At 45.0% G+C, this 27,269-nt stretch overlaps 1 protein-coding gene across 2 annotated transcripts in view; it reads left to right on the forward strand.

Moving 5' to 3' along the window:
• The window catches only part of LRRK2 (leucine rich repeat kinase 2), a 2,266,429-nt gene that overhangs the window by 216,658 nt on the left and 2,022,502 nt on the right, over nucleotides 1-27,269 (forward strand). Inside the window, exons 5-6 of one of the 2 annotated variants that reach the window (XM_078680082.1) lie at nucleotides 5,106-5,240; nucleotides 15,708-15,842. In XM_078680082.1, coding sequence (XP_078536208.1) covers nucleotides 5,106-5,240; nucleotides 15,708-15,842 — 270 coding nt within the window. The remainder of the gene's footprint in view (nucleotides 1-5,105; nucleotides 5,241-15,707; nucleotides 15,843-27,269) is intronic. The other variant, XM_078680090.1, reaches the window with a different exon arrangement.

The raw sequence follows: 27,269 nt of genomic DNA on the forward strand, positions 1-27,269 counted from the left end.
CTAATCTCAGTTAAAATAAGTAGCCCATATTTTTCCGGACTTCCTAATGCCCCCCACACGTAGTGCATAAGTGTGTTCACTTCTTCTAACTGCTTTCATTTTATGGGCCCATTCCAGGACAGAAGGAATCAAATCGGTGCGCCACCTTTGCAATAAAAGTGATTTAGCTACTGCCATCCCAATGTATACAAATTTAACCAAATGGTCAGGAAGGGAAAGGTCTGGATCAAAACCAATAACAATTAGCAAATCACTCACTGCTAATTGAATACCACATTCGATTTCCAAATAGCAAAAGATGTCCGTCCAGAACTTCTGAATCCTGGATCATTGTAACATAATGTGCGACCAATTGGCTGAAGGATAACTAATGCAGCGAAAGCTGTGCGGTGAATGATTGACATCCATTTTCGAAAGAGAGAGAGAGGGGTTCGGTAAAGTTGCCATTTACTAAAAAAAAAAGCATCTTACGCCAATTCGCACCTCTAAGCGTGCTGAAGTTAAGATTATTGATAGTTGACCACAAGTTGGCTGGGATTTCTAGGTCTTCACAATCCATCTATTTTTTGATAGCCTTCTGCTCAAGATCTGGGGCCCTAACTGAGGCTAAGCGCTTTTTCCATGCCCCAGGTTTTCTGACAGATGCATCTTCTATGTGTTCGTTGGCTAGGTGATGTTGTTCGCTAATTTGAGAAACGTCCAGCTCAGCAAGGAATTTATGGAAGATGTTATATGACCCTAGAAGAATAAAATCATTAACAATCAAATGCGCCATTTTGGTCATATTCATTTTCCAAACCTCAGAAAATCTGAGACTTACGAAATCCTGCCGAAACCCACTTTAAAGTGAGTTCTGAGGGTTGTGTGATCCCTGCTAGTGGTAAAATGTCAGCTAGTAGAGTGGTTGAGTTGATTACAGGAATGGAATATCTTTTATAAAACGCCTGTCGTTTTTTAAAAAGCCAGTGAAGACACCTATAACGAACCCGCTTAGGGGAACGGAAAATTGACAATGGGGAATGGATTTGACTTTCCTTACACATTAACTCCATGACACTATTAATAACAAGATTTGACTGTGGTTGAGGTTTGAATCTAGATAAATACTGAGCAAAATAAGCCTAGTAATAATCCCTGAGAAAAGCTGTGAACATAGACTCTACTTGGGTGAAAAAGGAACCTGATAAAATACAAGAGATGGTTGAAAACAGAAAATTAAACGGAGGAAGAACAGACATTTTAATCAAGGCATCCAGGCCCAAAATGGATAACGGAAGAGAATTCCAGCGTGAAATCAAGACCTGAATTTTTCGAAGAAGCGGTACAAAATTCAGATGATATAAATCAGAAACTCTTTCAGAGAAATATACCCCCAAATATCTTTTAGGTTGGGTGTTGGTGCAAGCAAGGATATCGGGGTGCAGATCCAAGCTTGCACCACCGCATTGTAAAATTTCGGTTTTCCTTTTATTAATGCGATACCCACCTAGAGCCTCAAAGTCCTCAAAGACCTGGAAGACTTTAGCCTGAGCCTCTATCTCAGGTTTGATAATGAGCATGATATCGTCAGCGTATAATTTCAATTTTGCCATAGATGGAATTGGGGGACGGATATCGACAGTTCCTTATAGCTATTGCCAATGGTTCGATTAAAAAAAAGCAAACAAGACTGGCGATAAAGGGCACCCTTGCCTTGTGCCCCGTTTTACTTTGCCGTAACCGGCCACTGAGTTGTTGACCATTACATTGGCTTCAGCGTTCTTGTATAAATTATAAATCAGGGCCGTGATCTTTGAGGAAATGCCAAAGTGATCTAGAATCATAAACCATGTTTCCAACACAACAAGGTCAAAAGCCTTCTCGGCGACTAATAGAAGGACTAACGCGGGTATCCTCTGCTTATCAAAATAGTCCAACGCCTCAGATAAATAATGTGTGTTGGAGGCTAGCTGCCTACCAGCAATAAAACCGTTCTGGTCCGAATGTATCAATTGCGCCGCGTCATGGTTAAACCAAAGTGACAACAATTTAGTGATGAATTTATAGTCTGAGTTTAACAACGTTATCGGGCGATAAGAGTTCGAATCCTCAGTTTTTGCCTTTTTTCAGAAAGCTGACTATGTTGCCTTGTCTGAAGGACTCTGGTATTCCCCCCCCCCCCCCCCCCCCCCACCCTTGAGCATAGAGTTTGCTAAACGAAGGAAAAAGTCCGCCACTGAACTAAAAAAGACTTTAAAAAATTCAGGCAGAAACCCATACGGGCCACAAGCCTTGCCATTTGGCAGATTCTTAATGACCCCCTCCAGCTCTTCCATAGTGAAGGGGCGTGCCATAGAGAGTTTCTCTAAATCCGAGAGTGTCGGCGGGCTGTTCTGCAAAAATCCTTCTAGCAAGGTCATATCCACAGTCTGATGTTGGCCATAAATGGACTCCTAATGCTGTAGCATTATTTCCCCAATTTTAACTGGGTCATCTGTATGTAAGGCAGTTGAGGGGCATTTCAACGCATTGATCTGATTTGCAGCAGCTTGCTCCCTGGCATGCCAAGCTAAAAACCTGCCCATAAATTTACTTTCCTCATATGTTTTTTGGCGATGTTGTTGAGGAGGCTTCACTCTGAGCGTAATAATTGGCACGGAGTGCACGCTTAGCCTGCTCCAGCTGACGCTAATTAAACACAGAGGGGTTACTAAGAAAAGCAGAGTAAGACACGTGGATCTTCTGCTCCAAGATTCTCTTATCTTCCCTAACCTGTTTAACAATTTATGTGTCTTTTCCAATAATTAACGCCCTGATGAAGGCCTTAAGTATTTTCCAGACCACACTCAGAGGTGCAGACTCACTATTTTGTGATAAAAACTCCTTAATCTCCGTCCCAATAAAGCCCACCCAGTCCTCTTCATTAAAATATTGTCTCTTCAGCGACCACCGTTTAGGGGACCTAGTGCAGTTTCCTAAGAGTAGCTCAAGCACCCTGATGACTTTCTCTTGAATGAACCGGGTACCTCACTTCACTCCCTGTAGTAAGCAAATTAGGATGGATTCTGGATACAAAATGTATAACCATTAAGCAGAACTACTGCTCTTGCGGCAGGCTGCTGAGTATGTTCAGGGGCTAATTCAGAGTTTATCCTTCAAGATTATAGTAGGGAGGATTAGATATTTATGGATAGATAATACAACACCTTCCTTTAATGGGCGATATGTGGCACCACTCTGGCAAGATAAAACGAGAGAGCTAGTACACATCTTGGTTGGGTCATCTAGCAGCGGGCAAAATGAGCATAATCAAAGAATGCTGTATGTATCCCAGTTCCCTTAGGGAGAGAAATAATAAAAGCCCTATAGAGGGCATTAATAAAATTCGTTTGGCAAGTTGGAATCCAGTGTCTGAAAGAAGATCCAGGGAGCTCTGAGATAAAAGGAAGGACCAAACTTTCCTTCTGTAGTTAATTATTACTGGGCAGCCCATCCTATGCATTTTAAGTGAATGTTCGACAAGGGAGTCAGATAAACACTGGTTCCACATGTACAGGCGGTGGTGGGAAGGACACTGGGATCTCCTATGACCACCAAGCAAAAACAGACCTGCCAATGCGTATTGTAGGCACATAATGCATACGATTCCAGAAATCTCACTCATCACAAATTTCCTGTGTCTGGTGATGCCCTATTTGATATTCCGAAACTCACCATTGGGTTGGGAAACATACATTTCCTAAATTGTAGGACAAGGGAGTGTTGTCTGATTGCAGACATATTTAGTGGCAAATTGATCATATCTTTTGGTGCTTGCAGGATAACATATGGTGTATCGTAAACAGAAAGGTTCCGATATTTTCTGCACCATTAACTCAGACACTCGGTCCTCCAAAGGGGTTAGGCGGAGTAAAGAGGTAGCAGTAAGATATTTAATAGAAGGCGAGAAGCTCCTTATTTCGTTTGAAGTTTCTATGGATGAGTCTGTTATTTATAGATTTCTCAGTTCACCGAGAACACAAGAACCATGGAAATGTATGGGCAAATGGGAAGGGGTCTTGTAAATATAACTACCTCCAGAAAGATAAGAAACCCTCTGGAAGGAAATATAGAAGAACAATCTGTCAGTCTAGTACAGAGTATCCTACTAAAAAATTATGACGGGGGATACCTCACGCCAGGCAAGCTCCATAGGATGATTCGGCGTGACTGATAAATGTTGGAGGGGCTCAGAAAGCTAGGTACACCTCTAGAAATATGGTGGGCGTGCCCTAAAAAGGAAGGTACTGAAAGGATGGAAGTACTTACGTGTATTAGCAATACATGTAGCACTGCTGTGACTCTATTGGGATTATGCCATCCAAACTGGGAAGAGAGTCCTTGTTAGGTTCATAAATTGATCAACCAACTATTAGTTCCAGTATATAGCCAACAGAAACCAGTCCAACTTGGCGTGCATGATGTTGGAGAACCTAGGATACAATGGCAATAGAAGGGTTGATGCCACACTTTACTAGAGAGCAAGAAAAACGTCCTTGCGATTTGGCAATCATTCATAGATTACTTGGATAAGAAACAGATGGATATGACCCCCTAGGTTGATAAACACTCAGAATGTTTCACCCATTCAGAAAAGGATGCTAAGTATGGTTGTATGGCGAAAAGCGGTGTAAGGCCACACTGCAGTCCAAATTAGACGTTTCCCTTTCATATCACTTGCACACTTTTTGTGCATTTTTACAGTGAGAATAATTAAAAGTTAAATGCCAATGGGGTCCGATGTTTAGGGTTTTAGCAAGTGCAGTGGGGTGGCATTAGCAGCCTTCCAGTGCCCAGAATTCCAAACGTGCCAGCAGTCTAGTCAGAGAAAATGAAGAAGGATTGTTAGACGACATGAACAAAGTAAATTCCAATATGATGTATTTGTATTTTAGTAATGGATATGATTCAAAATACTGGAATTGTTGATTTTTAAATCTCACGAATGAATAACTGCATAATAAAAGATATATTGTACAGATTTTGCTTGAAAAAAATGAAAAAACTTTACATGTGGTTTAAAGGTGCAACTTTTTTTATTTTGCGGCATATAATACGTGTTTTATCTTTTCTCATTTTATGCTTAGATTCTATAGTGCTTCTACTTTTGCATGAAAAGGAGGATGTTTTTCAATTGTTATGTGATGCAATGCGAACTTTCCCTCATGGTGAAGATGTGCAGAAATATGGATGCCAATCCTTGCACTTTCTGTTTCAACAAGGTAATGTTTGAATGCAATAAGGAGTGTTCTTTGTTACTTTTATATTCTCCCTTTTTCCGATGCTTAACCTTGTGGGTAATCTGCCATCTGGTGGCGCAAAAGAAAATTACTTCCGTAAATATTAATTTAGAGATTGGTGTGCAGCAGCTGCATACACATACATACAAACATCAGATGCAGCAAGGCCCTTTTCCTGCCACCCTTCCCAAACTTGCTGCCTTTTCATTTGTTGACACATGTGCATCAGATCCTTCTCCTGTCACGGAACGTGACTTCTCATGGGGTTTCCTAGTACTATTCCTTTTGGATCTTAGACTGTTTTTGCTGTTTTTCTCTCCTTTTTCCTCCAGTTTCTGCTCTGAGGCTCTCCCTTAAAGCCACACTTATCATCTCACTAAACAAAGGTAGGACCTGATCTGCTTTACCTTTGTTTCTCTTGCCTTTGGGATAGTCAACAACTACACATCTATGGGCCCGATTTCGAGTCTGGCAGTCTTTGACTGCCAGACTTGTGGTGGCTCAGCGGTCCTTTGGCCGTTGTATTTCAAGGTGGCTTTTTGAACCATCCACCGCAGCGCTGGCTGCACCAGGTGGCGCAGTGGACAGGGCTATTCACTATGCAAGGCAGCACGATGGCGGTCTTGCGAGCACAATTCAAGTTTCTCCACAGCCAGCCTTTTCATGATGGGCTCACCGCCATGAAAAGGATGCAGGTGGGGAAACAAAGGGGGCCATACAGCACCCGCATGCTCACATCACCACGGGGATGCATTCAGGTGGGCACAACATGTGCCCTTCTGTTTACATGCACCCCAAGTTCCAGCACGTCATGGACCTCACAGTCCATGCCGTTCTGAAACTTCTTTTGCGTTCCCATTACTGTGCCTGTTTTCAGGGCACTGCCATAGGAGCAGCAAAAGAAAAGCCTGCTAGACACGAGGTGTACTCATAATCTGGCGGGCAGTCCCTGCATGGCTTTGATGATGCTGTGTTGGCGCGTAGCCGGCGCTGTACTGCCAAAGTCATGATCAGGCCCGATGTTACCATGAGCACCAGGATCTGGAGGAGATACTAGATTTAATCACTACAGAGAGCTTAGATGTAAGTACCTTTTCCATAATGAGGTAACAAAGCATCTTAACCAGGGACATAGCAATGTGGAGATCAACCTCCTCGAACCTAAACAAGTGGTATGAATAACCCTAGTGAAGTTGATAGCACTTATTAGTATGACCTCTTTTGGCTAAAAAACCTGTTACAGCTGAATCTAGGGATGGGGTGGCAAGATCTAGGGGCCGAGCGCTGGAACCTTCTCAGCTCTGGAGGTTTTGTTGCCAACATTGATTTGAGTCTTGTTCCCTGTCTGGCCGTGGAGGTCCCAACCATTTTTTCACATTGTAGCCTTTGAACTGAGAAAGCCTCTGGCCCTGGTTGTAGTTGTTGGTGCCTTTTGCGAAGAGAGATTGAGCAACACCACTCCTTTCTTGGGTATATGTGAGATGATCATGCTTCATTCTGCAGCTGCGACTCTGGAGACTTAAACTAGGAGTAGAGTGCATCTCTATTTGTTGCAATCCCAGTCTGACCAGAAAACTCCTTCCCTGGACTCCTCACTGGATGGGCTTTGCTCCGTCATGCTGTACATAATTGTTGATCAGAAAAGGACCATTAGGTTAGTAAAATAAGAGCCTAAGTGAAAGATAAAGTGAAGGAGGCCAGCCTTCTCATTGTTTGGGTACCTCACCTGTCCCCATCTCTCCAGAAATAATGGAGGCAATTGGTATGTAAGACACGAGAGGCTCAAATTACTCCCAGATTCATCCATTACACCTTATAGCAAGTGGGGCCTTGATGAAAGGTCGCCCGACGCTTAAGTCACACCAAACCCATGAGTACATGACTCCCGTTACAAGAGTGGTTGTGTTCCAGAAATCATAGGAGCAGGGTTTGGTGTTTTCACTGTGGCCATCATAAGCTCTGCACACTTAGGTGTTTCTTTCAGATAGTAAAACGAGTCTCGTCTTCCACATTGTTTGACTGTCTGCATTTTCATATTACCAAATGACAGATTTCACATGCTAAAAGGTAACTGTGCCTACAAGGGATTTTATTTAGAGTACTCAGTGAAACTAATTATGTAGATTACTCTATGGTTAAGTCCCGATTGGTAACTAACCTTTGAAAAATCAAAAACATCAATTCACTCGTTTACAACATACTTAATACATATTGACAAATTTTAGACACGGGTGTAGATTTCTGAATTTCTTGTTAATTTAATGTGGATAAACAAAGTGGGGGTACAAAATGTGATAACAATGACAGAGACAGACAAATCATATACAACAATTGTAACCTTCAAAACATTTGTTTTACCATCTATTTCAAACTTATAAAGACAGAAATAGAATCTGACAAAACAGAAAACAATTCCTGCCAGACTAAATCATTGAAAAAAATAGAGGAGCTTGTCAATGTTTCGGTCTTGATGGCATGTGAGCCTGTTAGACTATCGTCCGGACAGTGAAAGGAGAATTACAATTGACCCATATATACAGCCCCTAACTGGAAGCAAATGAGAGGATGTCAAAAATCTCCACGATCATGCAATTGCTGGATCGCATACGTAGTTGCAAAGCGCCCTGGCCATATAATAAGAGCAATCACATGGGATTTGCTTATGCTGACACTTACTTCAGTCGAGCGGCATGTATGGGGCACTGCTCCTCTAAACTACAGCTGCCTTCACAGATGGCATATACGTCCTCTCATTTGCTACCAGTTAGGGGCAGTATATATGGGTCAATTGTAATTCTCCTTTCACCATCCTCTATACTCTATAAATAAATAGAGTTTTATATAGCGCGAACATGACCACCGAGGGCATCAGAGCACTTTATAGATTATGCAGCCAGGAGGGTATTGGTAAACATACAGAGTCAAATAATCGAAAAGTACAACATTTAAAAAAAAATGCCCAGCAGTCATGCCAGCAAGGCCTCTGGGCTACACACATCAGCCATGGATCCGGGTTAAGTAGGGAAGATGGACTGAGGTAGATATTTCTTCACCAAGAGTCCTTTCACTTCCATTTTGAAGCGGACAGCGGAAGGGATCACCCTAACTTTGGGGGTGTGAGAGTTCCAGATCCTCGGTGCCATGCCTGAGAAGGATGGATTGTAAGTCTTTTTCTTCTTGAATTTTTATGGTTCGAGTAAAAGGGTGCTGGCACTTCTGGAGGCACTTGTACCACATGAGAGCTCCAATTTCTGGGCGAGGTACAGTGGGGTCTTGAAGTGGATGGCTTTGTGTGTCATGCATGCAATTTTCAACTGTATCCAACTTCATATGTGAGCCACTTCAGGGCCAGCAAGTCTGGAATGATGTGGTTGTATTTTTTAGTTCCCATTATGAGCCTGGCGGCAGAATTGAAGGCCACCCTAAGCGGAGCTGTTTTCCTCTGGGCAAGCCACACAGCGTTGCGCTGCCATAGTCCAGCTTTGCGATCTCCAATGCTTGCACTGCAACCTTTAGGGCTTGGGCCGGGAGAAAAGGTTTGAGCTTCCTTAAGATGCTTAGTTGGTAATTCGCTCCTTTGGTGAGGGAGCTGATGTGCTTTTGCATGTTTAGACTATTGTCTAATATAATACCAAGCGAGAATGCAGAGTCCACATGGTGAGGTCTACAATTAAGAGCAGTAAGCTGATTCAGCCATTGTTCCATGACTGCAGATTGCTTGTGGGGTGAGATTAGGAGGAATTCTGTTTTTAGAGCATTTAGCTTCAGGTGGTTCCGTGTCAGCCACATTTGTGTTTCCAGCAGGACTGAATTGAGGGACTGAATGTCTTCTGAGATGGCGATCTTCAAATAAAGTTGGGTATCATCAGTATACATATGATGGGGAATGCTGGATGATTTCAGAATTTGTTAGCGGCTCCATGAACAAGTTAAAGAGTGTGGGAGAGAGTGCTGTGCCTTGTGGAACCAGCAGCGTAACCGGTGCAGGATGGGGCAAGGATTGGTTCACCTTGAAGGTTTGAGATCTATTCAGGAGGAACAAAGAGAACCAGTTAAGCACCGGCCCAGACAACCCCATCCTGTGATCCAGGAGGCCAATTAGGTTATCGTGTTTGACAGTATCAAATGCTAATGAGAGGTCTAGAACGATCAGTAGGCATGACTCATTGTGGTTTAGCATTCTTAGCACATCAGCAACAATATGCGTTAGAGCTGACTCAGTGCTATGGCCCGGGCGGAAACCAGATTGGCATTGGTCCAGGAGTTGGAAATGATTGATGTGGTTGCAGAGTTGGGCCAGCACACATTTCTCTAGGAGCTTTGCCAGGGTGGGGATTTTGGAGAGTGGGCAAATGTTATGCAGGTCTGTGGGATCAGCTGTTGGTTTCTTTAAGATCGGGTAACTTGCCCCGATTTTAGGCAGTCCGGAATATCCCCTTGCAGAAGTGATGCATTGACGATTTTTGTCCACAATGACAGTAAGGAGGATCTCACTTCCAGAAGAAGTTCGATGGCAGAGGGCCAATGTAATGATTGGAAGGTTTCAGAGTCGACAGTGTTTTGAGTATAGTGCACTCATCCAGGGTTTGGAACAGACTCAAGAATGCATTATTTTTAGGGGGGTAGGGATGAAAAGCGTCCGAGATAGTCTTACCTAGTGAACAGACGGAGGTCCGTGGCCTGATCGACAGGTGGTCCTGGGCAGATCGTAATTCAGTTTTACTAGACTTAGCAGTGAAGAAGTCTGCAAATTCTTCACAATTAGGCAGTGTCCCTTGACCCAGAGACGCAGGGTTCGGATGACTATTGGCTTGGCACTTGATGAGTTCAAACTGTTTTTTTGCTTAGTCTGGTTGAGTTCTGAAAAGGTGGCCTTCGAGCATCTGATGCATTTATTATAAATGCTTCTCAAGGATCTCAGGTGGTAGAGATGTTCAAAGGAGGGATAAGACCACAATTGCCTTTCAGCAAGCCTTACGTTTCTTCTTTCGGAGTTAAGACTCTCTGTAAACCAAGGTTTGGAGCATTTGTAGGAGTTTCTTTTAAGCTCTACATAATTAGTTTCACTGAGTACTCTAAATAAAATCCCTTATAGGCACAGTTACCTTTTATCATTGGCATTTCCCAAGCCTCCAAGGGTATATTGGGTTTCCCACTGTTTGTCCTATTACATTTCACATGCAGGATCTAGAAGAGTGAGATAATTGGAGTTTGGGGAGAAAAAATCCACCTGATACTCTTCTTACTGCAGGTCCTATTATGTGGGTGCTAGAAAGGGAAGACTGTACAGTGAGTCTCTTCATGACTAACCTCCAGCAAAAGTCATTATAACAGATGACTTGATGGAGGAATGGGAACCCACCCTTAATGACTACTTTGCTCTGGTGAAGGGGTCCCCTTCAGAGCATAAGTATCACAACAATATAGATAAACAAAAGAAACTCCTAACAGCGGCTGACCAAAGGTTCAGCACCTCAATCCCTATCTACAAACATTGAGTCCTGTGCATCCACTTCCGGAACCTGCCTCCTTTCAGCTCCACTGGAATCCAGAAAAAAACAATTCTTTGAAAATGGAATGTGCACCAGGAATGGAGCCAAAACCATATGAGTTAGTCCATCAATTTTCTTTATTGGTCATAGCAGTAATAAATGGCATCAGCCAACGCGTTTCATTCCTTTAAGGGAACTTCATCAGGGCTTCAAGTATCTAGTGGAATATTCAAAACTTTCTTTGTATAACTGAGGTCAACGTGGGGCAAGCCAAGATAGTCCCCCACAATGAACGTAATTCATCTAACCTTGTCATCTGGATGTACTGGTTCTCGACTTACAGCAAATGCGCCCGATACAGGACCCTTATTGTGGGGCACTATCTCTGCTTGCTCCACGTTGATCTCAGTTATACAAAGAAAGATTTGAATATTCCACTAGATACTTGAAGCCCTGATGAAGTTCCCTCAAAGGAACGAAACGCGTTGGTCTATGCCATTTTTTACTGCTATGACCAATAAATAAAGTTGATGGATTTACTCTTATGGTTTTGACTCCATTCCTGGTGCACCTTCCATTTTCAAAGAATCACAACAATATGTTAGAGCTGAGAACACACCACCTAATTTTAAAATCCTACCTTCCTTTCATCTCAGCATGTATCGATATTCAACATATTCTCAAAGAGGGGAGCCTCACTTCAGAGTTCTGTTCAGGGAGACACAGCCAGGCTCTGCTGTCTGTCCATCCTTCATGCACCTCCCTCAATAGTCAGGAGCATCAAGAAATCAGGTCATATAATAAGTCCCTTTAATAGAAATAATCTTGCTCCCTTTGAAAACAAGAAATAAAATCCTAACGGCATGCTTAGAACACAAAGCTCTTCATGATAGCCTCACATCATACCTAAAAGACATTTTCAACTCCACGTGAGGCAAAAGGGACACCAGAGGCAAATCTTCTTCACTTCTAGAAATTCCCAAAAACAAGCAAAGCAAGTTCCTGAAACAAGCTTTTTCATGCTTAGCCATTTGATAATGAAAACTAAGCATAACAAACTTAATCCAGATCTTTGATCCCCTCATTATGAGTGGACTAATAAATGCAGATACTTTTGGTAACCCCTGTTGCCACACATATCAAAATCATGAGTTTTACATTTTTTATTGCACTATTTACATAGTGAGTGTGGTAAAAAAAAATCCCTCATTACATTTCAGCAGGTCAAACCTGCCAGAATTTAAAGGGAGAAAAATGCCCAGTCCATACCGGGACATGCAGATTTTGGTGCAGTAAGCACCAACATCCACGTTATGCTCCATCCCAAGTGCAAAACTCATAATAGGAAATAATTATTACTTGGGAGAAATTTGAAACGCCTCAGTGAAATTTATCGGTGTGATAATGAGTGTATCAATAGCCGGGCAACTCGTAATCAAGACATTTGTGTTCAGAAAAGAATAAAAGATCCATTCTTCAAACTACAACATACTATCCTTACCTTTCCCACTTCCAACCCTTCAGTTTCCTTTTTTAGGTCGAGCGTGGGCAGCGCATGTGCTGCTCTGCAAGGCATGCTGTGTTAGAGTATGGATTTGAAGCCCCACCCACTCTCCACTCATACTTTCCATTGGCTTGTTTTATTGTCCTTGGTAAACGCTGGCTTCTGTTTGGTTAATAGACTTGTTAGTCCCTCCTTAGTACCGCCTTGTCTTAATTTGTAACCTTCCATGAGGACTGGCCCGTTTACTTCTGTTTTTATACTGTAGGTCTTATTTAGTGTGTAAGCACTATTTTCTTTACCAAGTTTCTCCTACTGCAGGCACAACATGCTTTCCTGCAACAACAGCTGCTCTCTGGCTCCTTGGCTACAGCTCCTCCCCTTCACCCCTCACTGCCCCAACCACCTCTCCGAGGTCTGTTTACCTTTTTCTTCTCTTCCCCCAATCCCACTTGATCACTCTGTATTTTTATTTACGTCAGTAGATCGATCAAGTGATTTGATGATGAGCTGATGCCTATGCTCGAACACTGGTCCCCAGCTACTGAGTCGGTAGCTCTGACCGCTGAGCCGTGTCCTCTCCATATGTGATTCAGAAAAGGGGGTGGTGATGAACAGAGTGCCTGAATTATGCAGACCACTCTTACCCAGTCCAAAGATCAGGGCTTGATCCATCACCGTTTTTTAGCTCACTGCACCATCCCAGCTCAGAACTTGGCTATATGCAAATTAGTCTGTTCCTGTCCCAGTGCATGATGGGAACAGGGCAAACCAAACTACCAAGCCAATTCTTATACTGGGAAGGAAACAAGCTACCGGGGACCGGTTTCTGGCATTTCAGCCTCGTCGGCCCGGCTTGCTTGAATCCTGATGGTGCAATGAGCAAGGGACTCACATCTGAGTATACCCTTCCACGCTTATGGTGGACAAAATGATTCAGAAAAGGGGGTGGTGATGAACAGAGTGCCTGAATTAAGCAGACCACTCTTACCCAGTCCAAAGATCAGGGCTTGATCCATCACCGTTTTTTAGCTCACTGCACCATCCCAGCTCAGAACTTGGCTATATGCAAATTAGTCTGTTCCTGTCCCAGTGCATGATGGGAACAGGGCAAACCAAACTACCAAGCCAATTCTTATACTGGGAAGGAAACAAGCTACCGGGGACCGGTTTCTGGCATTTCAGCCTCGTCGGCCCGGCTTGCTTGAATCCTGATGGTGCAATGAGCAAGGGACTCACATCTGAGTATACCCTTCCACGCTTATGGTGGACAAAATGATTCAGAAAAGGGGGTGGTGATGAACAGAGTGCCTGAATTAAGCAGACCACTCTTACCCAGTCCAAAGATCAGGGCTTGATCCATCACCGTTTTTTAGCTCACTGCACCATCCCAGCTCAGAACTTGGCTATATGCAAATTAGTCTGTTCCTGTCCCAGTGCATGATGGGAACAGGGCAAACCAAACTACCAAGCCAATTCTTATACTGGGAAGGAAACAAGCTACCGTCCCCACCCCCTCTCCATATGTGGGCAGCACAATATTATATGTATTTGTTTGTTATGCACACCAGTTTTTTAATAGAAACTATACACAGACAAAATACAATGGTCAAATGTTAATAATCAGCACAAAAATGCCTTCATTTTTCCTAGCTAAAGCTTAAATGTACTCAGCTGTTTTCTCTTCTTGCTTGTTGGTAGTCATTGGTGCAAGATGGCCGCAGGTTAACTTTAACAGGCTGAGCCCCGAGCAGAGGGACTGGCAGACAGACCATATATAAAAAGCATTTGCAAGGTAATAGGTTTCGCATTTGCAAGAGGTTAAGCTATTACCATTGTAAATGACAATCCCTTTTATTTATCTGTTTTAAAAACCAACACATAAATAGAAGGTTTTGTCATTTCCAATGGCAATAGCTGAAGCACTCGCAAATGCAAGACCTATTGCATTGCAAATGCTTGTCCTTCCTGTTCCTTGCCCCTACAGAACTTTGACGCTTAGAGTGTTTTTTTTAGAATGGTTTTGACATTTCGGTTTACTCTAACAGAAGCGCTGCAGAACCGAAAGAAACAGCTTGTTTGGTGGTCAGTTGGTGTTGACTATTTATTGCTCTTAAAACTTACCGGCACAATATATATCGCCTTAAATTTTACTAATATGATCTCCCAAATAACACTTTCTAGACCCTTCTCTCCTCTATCTCTCCTTTATCCTATTCAGTCCACCTAACAGACTCACATGTCTCCTGCCCCGATTAACAACTTCTATTTCCCTATACTAATCAACCACAAAATCCACTTTGGGTTCCGGAATAGGGGTCTACTCGTCAAAAAGTGCTTCAAAGCCTTGTCAGGGGGTAGTATGCACTATAATAATTACAATGTACTGCCTCTAGTGAATTCTTATATCTCACTCATTTTCCCTCCAACCCAATGATCTTGCAAATGTAGTTGTTGTTTTACTGTTGATCTTACTTGTAAAGCGCTCAGTTCTCCTTTAAATGCACCTGTTTAAGATTTTAGGTCCTGATTTAGAGTTTGGCGGATGGGTTGCTCCATCAGAAACATGATAGATTGTGATTCGCCTTATTACAACTGTATTATACCCAGTGACACTTGTAATAAGGCAGACAAAATATTCCTCACATTTGTGATGGAGTACCTCTGTGCCCAACTCTAAATCAGGCCCTTAGTTATTTGTAAAGTGCTTTGTTGCCCATAGAGCTAGGTTCACACTATCAAACTTCTATAAATAAAATACTGTGAGGAACGTCCCATTTGGAGAAGAGGTTCTGCTACCAAAACAATGGACTGAAAAGCACACAGAGCTATTGCTAAAGGCTGAAACCTTTGCAAGAATTCCCGGTACGTGAAAACATGTTTGTTAACTACAGTACGAGACTGCCTTGTTCACTGTTTCTGAAGATCTCTAAATTCATTACCGTAGCCTAACATATGCTCTAGAGTTTTTATTGTTTAACCTCTTTTATGCTTATGAGCAGTCGCCATTATAATCTCTTAAGGATCACATCTGGGGCCCCAGAAGGTGCCCTTGATTTTTATTTGTTCTACTTTGAACCTCTTCTATTGTAAATAAATATTTTTACAATATATAGTTCTGGTTGGAACTTCACTTTTATTGTATGGTATTTATATTGTAACCCACATAACCGTCAGAGAGCAAGCTTGACTGCTCACCCACGTCTAACATGGTCTCCTTCACAACATACATCAATTAAGTACATCTGCACAAACAAATGCAATGGGACTAAGTGAACTGCGCATGCATTGACAGGAAGTACTTGTTGCATTGGCCAGTACCTTGAAGTGCCAGAGGATCTGAGGTAAAGGCATGAGAAAATGGTAGAAAATGCTGTTTGTTTAAAATGTTAAAATGTAGGCAAACTTTATGTCGTGGTTAGTAATACTTTTTCTCCGATTGTCTTCCCATTGTAGTCACAGAAGAAGATCTGATGGAGTTTGTTGAGAGTAAAGATCATTTGGTCATTTTGAACGCACTCAATCAGTTTCATAAGGAAGAGGGTGTTGTTCTACCAGCGTTTTATGCTTTGCTTCCTTTAGCTGGTCCATGTAAGTATTTAAGTTAAGTACTGCTGTGAAAGCATTGGCTCGCCCCAACCTTTGATGAAAGGACTTCAAAATATTTGCTCTGGACCCCCAAGCAGAATGTTTTGTATTCTAGCTCTCCTCCCAAAGTCTATGACAAGAATCGGGGCAGAGGGAGGGACAGGGCTGAGCGGAGGGGACAGAGCTTTCGAGATCCATACTAAGGGCTTGATTTAGATCTTGGCGAAAGGTTACTCCGTCACAACTGGGATGAATATCCCGTCCACAGAAATATAAATTCCATTATATCTTCTGGGATTTATATTTTGACGGCTGGGATGTCTGTCACCGTTGTGATGGAGTAATCAGGCCCTATATGTGTGATTCATAAACATGCAAACATATCATACAAAAAAATAAGGCCCCATAGTTGGGGTGCTGTAAGCTGGGTCTTAATACAACTGCACCTGCTACACAAATGGTAGCTACAACCCTGAGAAGTAGGCTGTCTCCTCTGCTTCTTTAACTCCTTCCCCTCATGCCTGGCCATCACTTCAAACTTAAAGCAGACTCTTTTTCTTCCAGTAAAAAATGAGCTCCCATGTGTTGCCCTCTTTTTGCAGCAACGCTACCCAAACACTTGCAAGGAAAATGAACCCCTGTGACCCTTTTGTAAAGGCAGTCATAAATGTGATGCAGTAGGCTTCTCACAGTCCTGGGGTCCAGAGCCTCTACTCCTGCTTTACTAATGTAGCTACCGCTTTGTGAAGCAGGCAGTCTCCTCTGCCCTTTATTAAAAGCATGGTCCCATTGTTTCCCAGCCCCTTTCTGCCATCTCTCTCTCTGAGACTGAGCTAAGATATCTCCTCTGCTTCAAGTTTCACCTCCGCCGGACCATGTTTTCAAGGCCCAAAGCAATACTGGCACAGCTTATGTGTACTGGTCTCTGATGCAAACAAAGAAGAATAGTGCAACAGCCATACCTATGGTTTATTTGGCCCTTCACACCCCTGGGCACTGGTGCGACTGCCATATACCGCCCTTTCCTCTGGGCCATCTCTTTGAGGCTGTACAAGGATCTCATTACTTACTTCTTTCTCCTGGTCCATTACTCTGAGGCCCAAGGGGAACAGATGATCAGAGCACTGCTTCTGAACATCATCCTGCTGGCCTATTCCTTGTCACCCCTTCAACTCAACTTGAAAAACATATGCATGTAAACAGAGGTCAAAGTGGACAGGACCTTTGAGAACTATCATGACCATACTATTTAATCTTACAAAAGCAGTTCCCATACTTTTTATTAAAAAACACAATCATCCCTGAACAGTTAATGTCGCCCTTGAGGTGCCTTTGTGTGAAAGTGAGTGGAAGGTGAGATTGGGCTGGGGTGGGGTTTCACTGTGCTGCTAAGTACAGGGAGGGACAGAGAGCAAGGACGAAACAGTCCTTCTCACCCGGGTGCCTGATAACTGAATGAAATGTAAATGTGAGCAATTGGTCAATCACCAAATGTAAAAGCTACTTGGGAGCCAGTATAGGCTTAAATTGATGGAGTCACTTAACGGTGACAACAAATTATTGTTTTTGAAAGGTAACACCAAGGTGTTATACGGTGAGGTCTAGAAAGTGTACTTTTAATAGATACTTATGAAAATCTTTGCTCTAGGTACAGTTTAACTATGAATAACATTTATACTCTGAAAGCAATTATTCTATCTTAAAACACTAAATAATTTTGCAGAGCCTAACTTGTGTATAATAAAATTTTAAAATAATGACTTGCATATTCACAGTGCTGTCTGTTTCAGGCTGGGACCTCGTATCACTATAAAGACATAAGTCAGTATTCCCCACGTCTGCAGTAATCACATTAACCAAATAAAATTTCATAATTTCAAAACAATGTATTGCCAACTATTTAACGAGCATTTATTTTTTATTTAGGGTTAATGCAGTTAACTGAAAGTGAAAAACAAGGCCCTTGCAGAATATTTTGTTCGAGGCATTTGTGGCTGTAGGTACACATGCTGTGCATAAGTCCTCCATCTAGTGTTGTGCTCGGATGATTAAAAGTTGTTTTTCTTCTAAGAATGTTTTCAAGTCACGTCGGCACAGAAAACGTCGCCACCGAAAACTTCGGCCCTGAAGCACAAAAAGACTCCTTCGGTTCCCAAATTGGACACTATTCCTTAAACGCCAGATCCGAAGCAAAAGAGGTTGCATATTAACCCTGACACCAGCCATATTCACGTAAAGCCACTTCACAAGCGCAAGCTTCAAGAAGAGAACACTTACAAAATCCCCTTGAAGGGAAAGTCTGTCGCTACAAGTCCTTTTCATATGCCATCGCCTCAACCTCCAGCATCCCCATCACCACTTGAGAATCCTTTGCAAATTACACCTCAGGATTCTCCTCAGTCTCATCATGACGATGATGATACAGATGATGGGGGATGAATATTCTAACAGACCCATGGACAGATTACACACTGGATCCCCCAGGTGATACTGATCCAGACCTTTACCCAGCCAAACGATCTCCAGACGACAATCCATCACTCCAGGAACTCATTGCCAGGGCTGCACATTATCATGGGGTAGAGCTGCACAAAGAATCACTAGAAGTAGATTTTTTATATGAGACATTGGCACTACACACAGGTCATCACAATCGCTCCCAATGCATAAGGGCATGATGCGACATGCTGATGAGATTTTTCAGGATCCAGTCAGAGCCCACATCTTAACGCCTAAAGTGGACAAAAAATATAAGGACTCTCCTACAGACCTCATTTTTATCAAAGGACAAGTGCCATTAGATTACCTAGTCGTATTGAATGCTCTTACGAGAGCAAATTCTCAAACACCAGGGAATGCTCCTCCGCCAGATAAAAAGTCCAAACAAATTGATGCTTCTGGCAAGCGCGTAGCCACTCAGGCAGCAAATCAATGGTGCCTTTGTGAATACCCGAGGCCTTTTAGCCAGATATGACAGAGCAGACTGGTGCAAAATGGAACAATTGCTTCAATATCTCCCAGATGAGCATACGGCTATAGCACAGGACTTAGTGAATGAGGGTAAACACATTTCTAATTCCTCTATTCGTTGTGTTCTGCAGCTAGAGAGATTAACACCAGCATCCTGCTCAGCGGACACGCTTGGTTAAGGATTTCAGGTTTTAAACCTGAGATCCAACAATCCATCCTTAACACACCATTTGATAAGGAACACAAATTTGGCCCCAACATTGACCAGGCGTATCCAGCAGAGGTTCCTTTTGTTGCTACTTCTTCAGAGGAGGGTCAAAGACCAGATCCCCAGAACCAAATACCTCGGCTTCCAAAGGTAACAACCAGTCCTCTCCCTCCAGAGGCTTTTTCAGAGGAGGTTATAGTGGCAACAACTTCAAGGGTAAAGGTAAGGATAACACACCCTGTAACACTCCTTCCCTCAACAAACAGTGACTTAACCACGCTTCTCCCCCCCCAATTATACCACACCTGTCAGGGGAAGAATTCAGCAATTCCTCCCCATTTGGCAGTCTATAACATCAGACAAATGGGTGCTTGGAATTATCTAACATGGTTATTGCCTGGAGCTTACCAGCAATCTCCCAAACATTCCACATCGCACTCACAAGTTATCTCCGGAACACATACACTTGCTAAAACAAGATATCGAGTGCCTTTTACTAAAGGAGCAATAGAGCCAGTTCCAGAACAGTACCAGGACTCAGGTGTTTACTCTATGTACTTTCTCATCCCCAATAGGACGGTTCCCTAAGACCTATTCTAGATCTGAGAGAGCTAAACCATTACATACTGTTAGAGCATTTTCACATGGTGACACTCCAACAAGTACTCCCACTTTTACAAACAGCAGACTTTGCCTACTCTAGATTTGAAAGACGCATATTTTCATGTTCCAGTTCATCCAGCTCATCGTAAATACCAGGGATTTGTGATAGCAGGCAAGCACTACAAATTCAAGGTACTTCCCTTCGTCATACAGCACCCAGAGTTTTTACCAAATGCCTAGCTATAGTTGCTGCTCATCTCCGAAGACAACAAATTCACGTCTTCCCCTACCTAGATGACTGGCTCTTCAAAGCCAGCACTCACTAAAACTGTCTGCAGCACTGTGACAGGGTAAGGCCGCGTGATATAGGGGGTTGCGCTGCAAGTGACTGGTGGGCACCTGGTACTGACCCGGCACGTCCTCCTTCTTTGCAGACCGATCCCTGGGAAACGGAGTCCGAGGAGTATGCCGAGGAAGAACGCGGCTCCTTTAACTGGACTTACACAGAGGAGGAGGAACCGCCCACTGTTCACGTCAGCCGGCCAGGATTGGTCAAAAGAGAGGAAGCAATGTGGATGGCGTGTGACGTCACCCCCGAAGTGCCGGAGAAGAGAGAAGACGGAGAATCAGGAACCGGAGACGAGAGAAACGGAGGAAGAAGCGGAGAACCCGACGAACAGCTGGAAGCCAGCGGAGGAGCGACCGAGGGGAAGCCAGGAGGCCAACGACCCTGCGAGTCGCCGTGCCACTCTCCCAGGGGAGGAGCGTGGCTTGCCCAGGTACGTCAGCGTATGGCGACTTGGGTGGGGAGCAAGCGTGTACTTTAGTGTAAATAGCCCCGTGTGAGGTCCTGCGTCCCCCTTCCCCCTATTGTGTCCATTATCCCGCGTTTACTCCCCCCTCACAGTCTGTTTCCTCCCCTCACTCCCACACTGCATAGTTATTGAGTTGTGTGGTCACGAGTGGTGTCCCCTACACTACACCCCTGGGTCCCCCGGTGCATGCCCTCCCAGTGGACGCTGAAACTAACGGCCCCTTTCTGCTTGGTCTCCCCTTTCCCTGGGTCACCGCAGCCACGACGACGGCTGTCAAACACCCCGCCAGCAGTGACCAGACCTCGAGGGGGCCACAACACACCACCTAGGAGAGGAAGACCTACCAAACGCCACAACGGAACCCAGTCAGTTTGCGAGGGAGAGACTTACGTTCCGTACCAGGAGAACTCTCATGTTACAAACCCAACGCGGAATACCAATAAAACCCTCGTTGACACCAAGAATTAGTGTACTGCCTGTTCCTACCCCACCATCCGATATCACCCCAACTCTTGGTACACAGGGCCCGTCTACAGGCACATACAGTTCACAAAAGATCTACTTCATCAACTGGGCTTCACCATCAATGCACAAAAGTCTCACCTGCATCCCTCACAGATGCAGTCTTATCTAGGAGCCACTCTAGACACAGTCAAGGCTCTAGCCTCTCCCACCATAGCATGAATACACAATATTCAGGCAATCATTCAACAGTTTCATCCCAACCAAACATTACCAGCCAGAGTGTTCATGCAACTACTGGGAATTATGGCGTCTTGCATAGCATTTGTACCCCATGCAAGGCTTCATATGTGCCCCCTACAAGAGGGCTTAGCAAGTCGGTGGAATCAATCACAGGGTCTATTAACCGTTCTAGTGTTGGTAGACGGCCGTACACATCGCTTTCTGCAGTGGTGGAACCCACAAAACATATCAGCAGGCCGGCCTTTCATCAACCCCGTTCCACAAATCGTGCTCACTGCAGACACATCTCTAACAGATTGGGGGGCTCACCTAAAACATTACACAATACAAGGCATGTGGAGCAACAAGCAGGAAACTCTCCACATCAACTATCTTAAGCTCTTAGCTGTCTTCCTAGCACTAAAAGCTTTTCAAACTCATCTCATAACCAAAACTGTCCTAGTACGGACGGACAACATGACAGCAATGTACTATGTACAGAAGCAAGGGGGGGGACACACTCTCTCCAAGTGTCAACACTCACTCACGCCATTTGGAATTGGGTGATCCATCACAAGATTTATCTTCTGGCAGAACATCTCTGAGGAGTAAAAAATCAAATTGCCGATCTCCTCAGCAGAAGAAGGCAACAAATTCACGAGTTCTCCTTCCGTACTTTTAACAGTGGGGATTCCTACAAATAGACCTATGTTCGAGGCATGTGGGCTGCCGAATTTATATCTATGCATAGATCGCCGCCTAGTGTTGGGTCCGGATGATTGCACATTGTTGTCCTGGAAGAGTCTTCGAAGTATCACGAGATAGGTGGCTCCTCCCTTGGACTACAGTGCGCATGGGCATCCTCTCCATCGTCAGAATTGTTTTTTTCCGCCATTGGGTTCGGATGTACCTTCTCGACTCCAGTTCGGAATATACTTTAAATACTTTTCGCGAGGCCAAAAGGCCTTCGGGGCGTCGGTATTGTCTCTCGTTTGGTGCCCAATACTTCATCCAGTTCTTCGAACAGGACGTCGAAGGCCGTATTGCCTTTCGACACCTAGGCCCCGACGAGCGTCGACGATGGAACGGAGCCCGTTCAAGAGATGCCCCGTCTGCAACTCCAAATACCCTCACATCGATGTGCACCCGGTGTGCAACAAGTGCCTATCCCCGGACCACGACGAGGCCAGCTGCATGGCCTGTTCCAAGTTCCGGTCGAAAAAAACACTTCGGCCTTGACGCGCCGCGAGGCAGTTGGCCCAGCAAACAGCGCCAGACCCAGAGGATATCTTCGAGGCAGACGTCATCGAGGGCGTCGATCAAGAGGATCCAGACCGGCAGTCGGACCCTGCTTCGGAGCACGACTCACAATATAGTGTGGACGAAGAACAAGACTACGTCCATGAAGACAACATTGTCGAGGTAGGAGACGACGCAGACGCCATCGGAGCCGTCGATGATGACTCAAGCGATGAGCAAGGCCCATCCGCAATCGCGGGGCCCGATACTAACACTATACTCTCTACGGCTCAGGTCGAGGCATCGCCGGAAGGCCTTAGCCAAGATCTTTACCCGCATTCTATAGCCCCGCGTCCAGGCCCGGCTAAGAATACTTCTACAGAGCCATCGGTCCATCAGCCACTTTCGACTGCAAAACCGAAACCGACAGGAACTGTATCGAAACCGAAACTGCTTACGTCAGTCCTCGGATCGACAGCTTCGGATTCGTCGGCTCCGAAACCATCTAAAAGTGTCGTTAACCCTTCGGGGTCACAAGGGGGCGTATACCCAAAACACGGGACGCCGAAGCCTGTCTCTGCCGTCAAGCACGTCGCGCTGACGCTGTCGACGCCCACGCCCAAAGCTGGCGACACTGGCAAAGGAATCAAGGCTAGGAAGACTGTCGATCCGAAACTTCCAGCCTCGGCGCTAATATCCAGCAAGGCCTTCGAGTCAAAAAGTACACCCGACCCGAAAGAGCACGTCGCGTCGAAGCAAAAAGGCGTACCTGTTGCGCACCGACAGCTCGAATCGACGAACGTCCACAAGCAGCCAAGTGATCCTAAGAAGTTGGTCGGATCGAAGACGGCGACACCCTCAACAACAGTCGGCTCGTCTCCACTGCTTTCACAACCTATTAAATATGGACTGCCCCCAACCGCTCGACCAAAAACCGTCGAGCCACAAAAAAGCACAGACCCTACCAAGAAAGTGTTGGCAGTTTCCAGGTGTCAGTCCACTGAAGAGGATGTCATTTTCCAACCACCCTCCTATGACAATCAAACGAAACTGTTCATCGACTCGGATACAGGTAGACTCACCATTTATAAACGGAAAATAGCTCCAGAAAGACCTTTGGAGTCATACAAGATCCCTCTGAAAAGAAAGAGAGACTCCGCAACCTCACCTGTTCTTTCTGAGCCTGTGGAGTCCTATGAACAAGACTATTCCTATTCACCCACACGCACCTATGAAGATATAGGGGAGGGATACAATGATGATGAGTTCAATTATCCTGCTGACACAGATCAGGATGAACAGCAACCCTGGACTGACCCTGTTGACACTAGTGAGCCACAGACCACACCTGACACTCAGTCCTATACCATCAAAACCTCGCCTACTGAAGATACTGCTGCGTTTAACGCTTTGATTGAAAGGGCAGCCAAAAACCATGATGTGGACATGCATGCTGACCCGGTAGAGGAGAACTTTTTGTTTGATACTTTCTTAACTTCAGAAAGATCAGTAAAAACATTACCTATGCTAAAAGGTGTCCTTAAACACGCTACTGACATCTTCAAGGAGACCACAAGGGCACGGGTTGTAAACCCAAGGATTGAAAAGAAGTACCGGCCTGCACCTGTGGACCCTACGTACATCAAAGGCCAGCTCCCGTTGGACTCCCTCGTAGTGGCTAATGCTCGTAAACGGGCAAACTCTCAAACCAGTGGTGATGCTCCCCCTCCGGACAAAGAATCCAAAATCTTTGAAGCATCTGGCAAGCGAGTAGCGGCTCAAGCAGCAAATATTTGGAGGATCTCCAACACACAAGCCCTATTAGCCAGATATGATAGGGCACACTACGACACGTTAGAGCAGCTACTGCAACACCTGCCTGAGACTTATAAGGAGGGAGCAGAAATGCTGATACAGGAGGGGAAATTACTTTCCAATGCGTTCATCAAGTGTACGCTAGATGCAGCAGACATGGCAGCTAGGGTCATAAACACAAGTGTGATGCTTAAAAGGCATGCCTGGCTACGCATCTCTGGTTTTAAGCCAGAGATACAAACTACTTTACTCAACCAGCCGACCCACCCTGATTTTCTCTTTGGCCCTGATGTAGACACAACCCTTGAGAAAATTAAAAAAGACACTGAGACAGCAAAATCCATGGGGGCTCTGCAATCACAACAGTTCAGGGGCAGTTCCTTTCGTCGCGCCGGTAACAGGGGAGCCTCCAGAGGTCAAGCGAGCCCCCTCTGTTGTATAGGGATACAACAGAGGGGGCTCGCAGACCACCTATAACAAAAACAATAGGCGTGGCTATCGTGGGAACAGCACCAAAGGCAGAGGACGCAGAAATAATAATACCAGATCCTCCGCCACCAATAAACAGTGACGTCTTGTCACTGCCCCCCGACCATATAACACCAGTCGGGGGGGAGACTCCAGCAGTTCCTGCTAGTCTGGGAAGGCATAACCACAGACAGGTGGGTGAGAGACATTATACAACACGGCTATTGTCTAGAACTAACCTCCACTCCACCCAACATACCCCCAAGGCACCGTCCTATGTCCGCAGAGCACATGCACTTATTGCAGCAAGAAGTCCTCTGCATGCTGCAAAAAGGGGCCATAGAACTCGTGCCTTTAAATCAGCAGGGTACAGGGGTGTACTCACTGTACTTCTTAATCCCAAAAAAGGACGGGTCTCTCAGGCCCATTCTAGACCTCAGACCCCTGAACCAGTACTTCTTGTCAGAACATTTTCACATGCTGACTGTACAACAAGTTCTACCATTGCTCAGTCAGGGAGACTTCCTAGCAACCCTGGACTTAAAAGACGCATATTTCCACATTCCCGTTCACCCAGGACACAAGAAATATCTCAGGTTCACCATAAACAACCAGCATTACCAATTCAAGGTCCTGCCTTTCGGGGTCACTACTGCCCCCAGGGTGTTCACGAAGTGCTTGGCAACAGTGGCGGCGCACCTTCGGAGACAACACATCCACGTCTATCCTTATCTGGAAGACTGGCTTGTTCAAGCAAAGTCAGCCCAGCAATGTGCCAGCCACATGTCCCACACGATTCACCTCCTACACAGTCTAGGATTTTCGCTCAATTACCCAAAATCACACCTTCAATCTGCACATATGCAACAATACTTGGGTGCGACACTCAACACTCTAACAGCGACAGCGCACCCAAACGCAGCCAGAGTCAACAGCATGCAATTGCTCATTCAGAAGTTCAAGCCACAACAATCGCTCCCAGCTCAGGTTTTCCTGCGGCTGATAGGTATGATGGCCTCCTGCATCTTTATAGTCCCTCACGCAAGGCTACACATGCGTCTGCTTCAGGAATGCCTGGCACGACAGTGGGACCAGGCTCAAGGGCATCTGAAACACCTAGTGTTGGTGACCGGTCGTGCATACAACTCTCTGCATTGGTGGAACATACAAAACCTTTGCAGGGGACGACCGTTCCAAGAGCCTGTACCACAGATAGTGCTGACAACTGACGCATCTCTCCAGGGTTGGGGAGCGCATGTCCTCCATTATACAGTGCAGGGACTATGGACAGCGCAGCAGCAAAAAATGCTCATCAACCTGTTGGAGCGCATGGCAATTTTCATGGCAATGAATGTCTTCAGGCTGCATCTGTGCAACAAAGTTGTGCTGATCCGGACGGACAACATGACTGCCATGTATTACATCCAGAAGCAGGGAGGCACGCACTCTCCACAATTGTCTCATCTAGCCCAGAGCATGTGGAAGTGGGCTATTCAAAGGAACATGTTCCTCATGGCGGAACATCTCCCAGGCAAAGACAACCAGATGGCGGACCTGCTCACCCCTCAGTGATCCAACCATATTTCCAGCAGTGGGGCCATCCAGAGATAGACCTCTTCGCCACAAAGGAAAACGCAAAATGCCAAACCTTCGCCGCCAGGTTCCCACACCCGCAGTCTCAGGGCAATGCGATATGGATGAACTGGTCAGGCAGATTTGCGTACGCTTTTCCTCCAGCACCGCTCATACCACTAGTGGCACGCAAACTGCGGCAGCATTCCATGACGCTCATCCTAGTTGCTCCAACGTGGGCACGGCAAGCGTGGTACACCACGTTCCTAGAACTTTCAGTGGTGCCTCACCAACGGCTGCACCTCAAGCCCAGTCTCCTCACTCAGAACCGTGGATACATTCAGCACCCAGATCCGCAACAGTTAAACCTTGCGATATGGCTCCTGAGGTCATAGAGTTTGGCTATCTCAACTTGCCCCTTGACTGTATGGACATCATCAAGGAGGCAAGAAGGCCTAAAACCAGGGCGTGCTACGCGGCCAAATGGAAGCGATTTGTCATTTACTGTTCTACTAATGATATAAACCCGCTAGATGCATCCACACAAGACATTATATGTTATTTGTTGCACCTATACAAATGTAATCTGGCATATAGTTCCATTAGGATACATTTGGCCGCACTGGCAGCTTATCTTCAGAACAGACAGCATCTTTCTCTTTTTAGAGTGCCGGCCATTAAAGCTTTTATGGAAGGACTCAAAAGAGTGATTCCTCCCAGACACCCTCCTTCACCTGTCTGGAATCTAAACATAGTTCTCACCAGACTAATGGGACCACCCTTTGAACATCTTCACTCTTGTGAGATACAGTTTCTAACATGGAAAGTGGCTTTTCTAGTGGCAATCACTTCGCTAAGGAGAGTTAGTGAGCTTCAAGCCCTAACTATCCAAGAGCCATTCATACAAATTCATGCTAATCGGGTGGTGCTGCGTACCAACCCCAAATTCATTCCTAAGGTGGTGTTGCAGTTCCACATTACCCAAACCATAGAACTGCCCGTTTTCTTCCCAAATCCAGACTCGGTAGCAGACAGAGCACTGCCCACTCTAGATGT

This window comes from Lissotriton helveticus, chromosome 1_1, assembly GCF_964261635.1.
Source record: "Lissotriton helveticus chromosome 1_1, aLisHel1.1, whole genome shotgun sequence".
NCBI classification, from domain to species: Eukaryota; Metazoa; Chordata; class Amphibia; order Caudata; family Salamandridae; genus Lissotriton; species Lissotriton helveticus.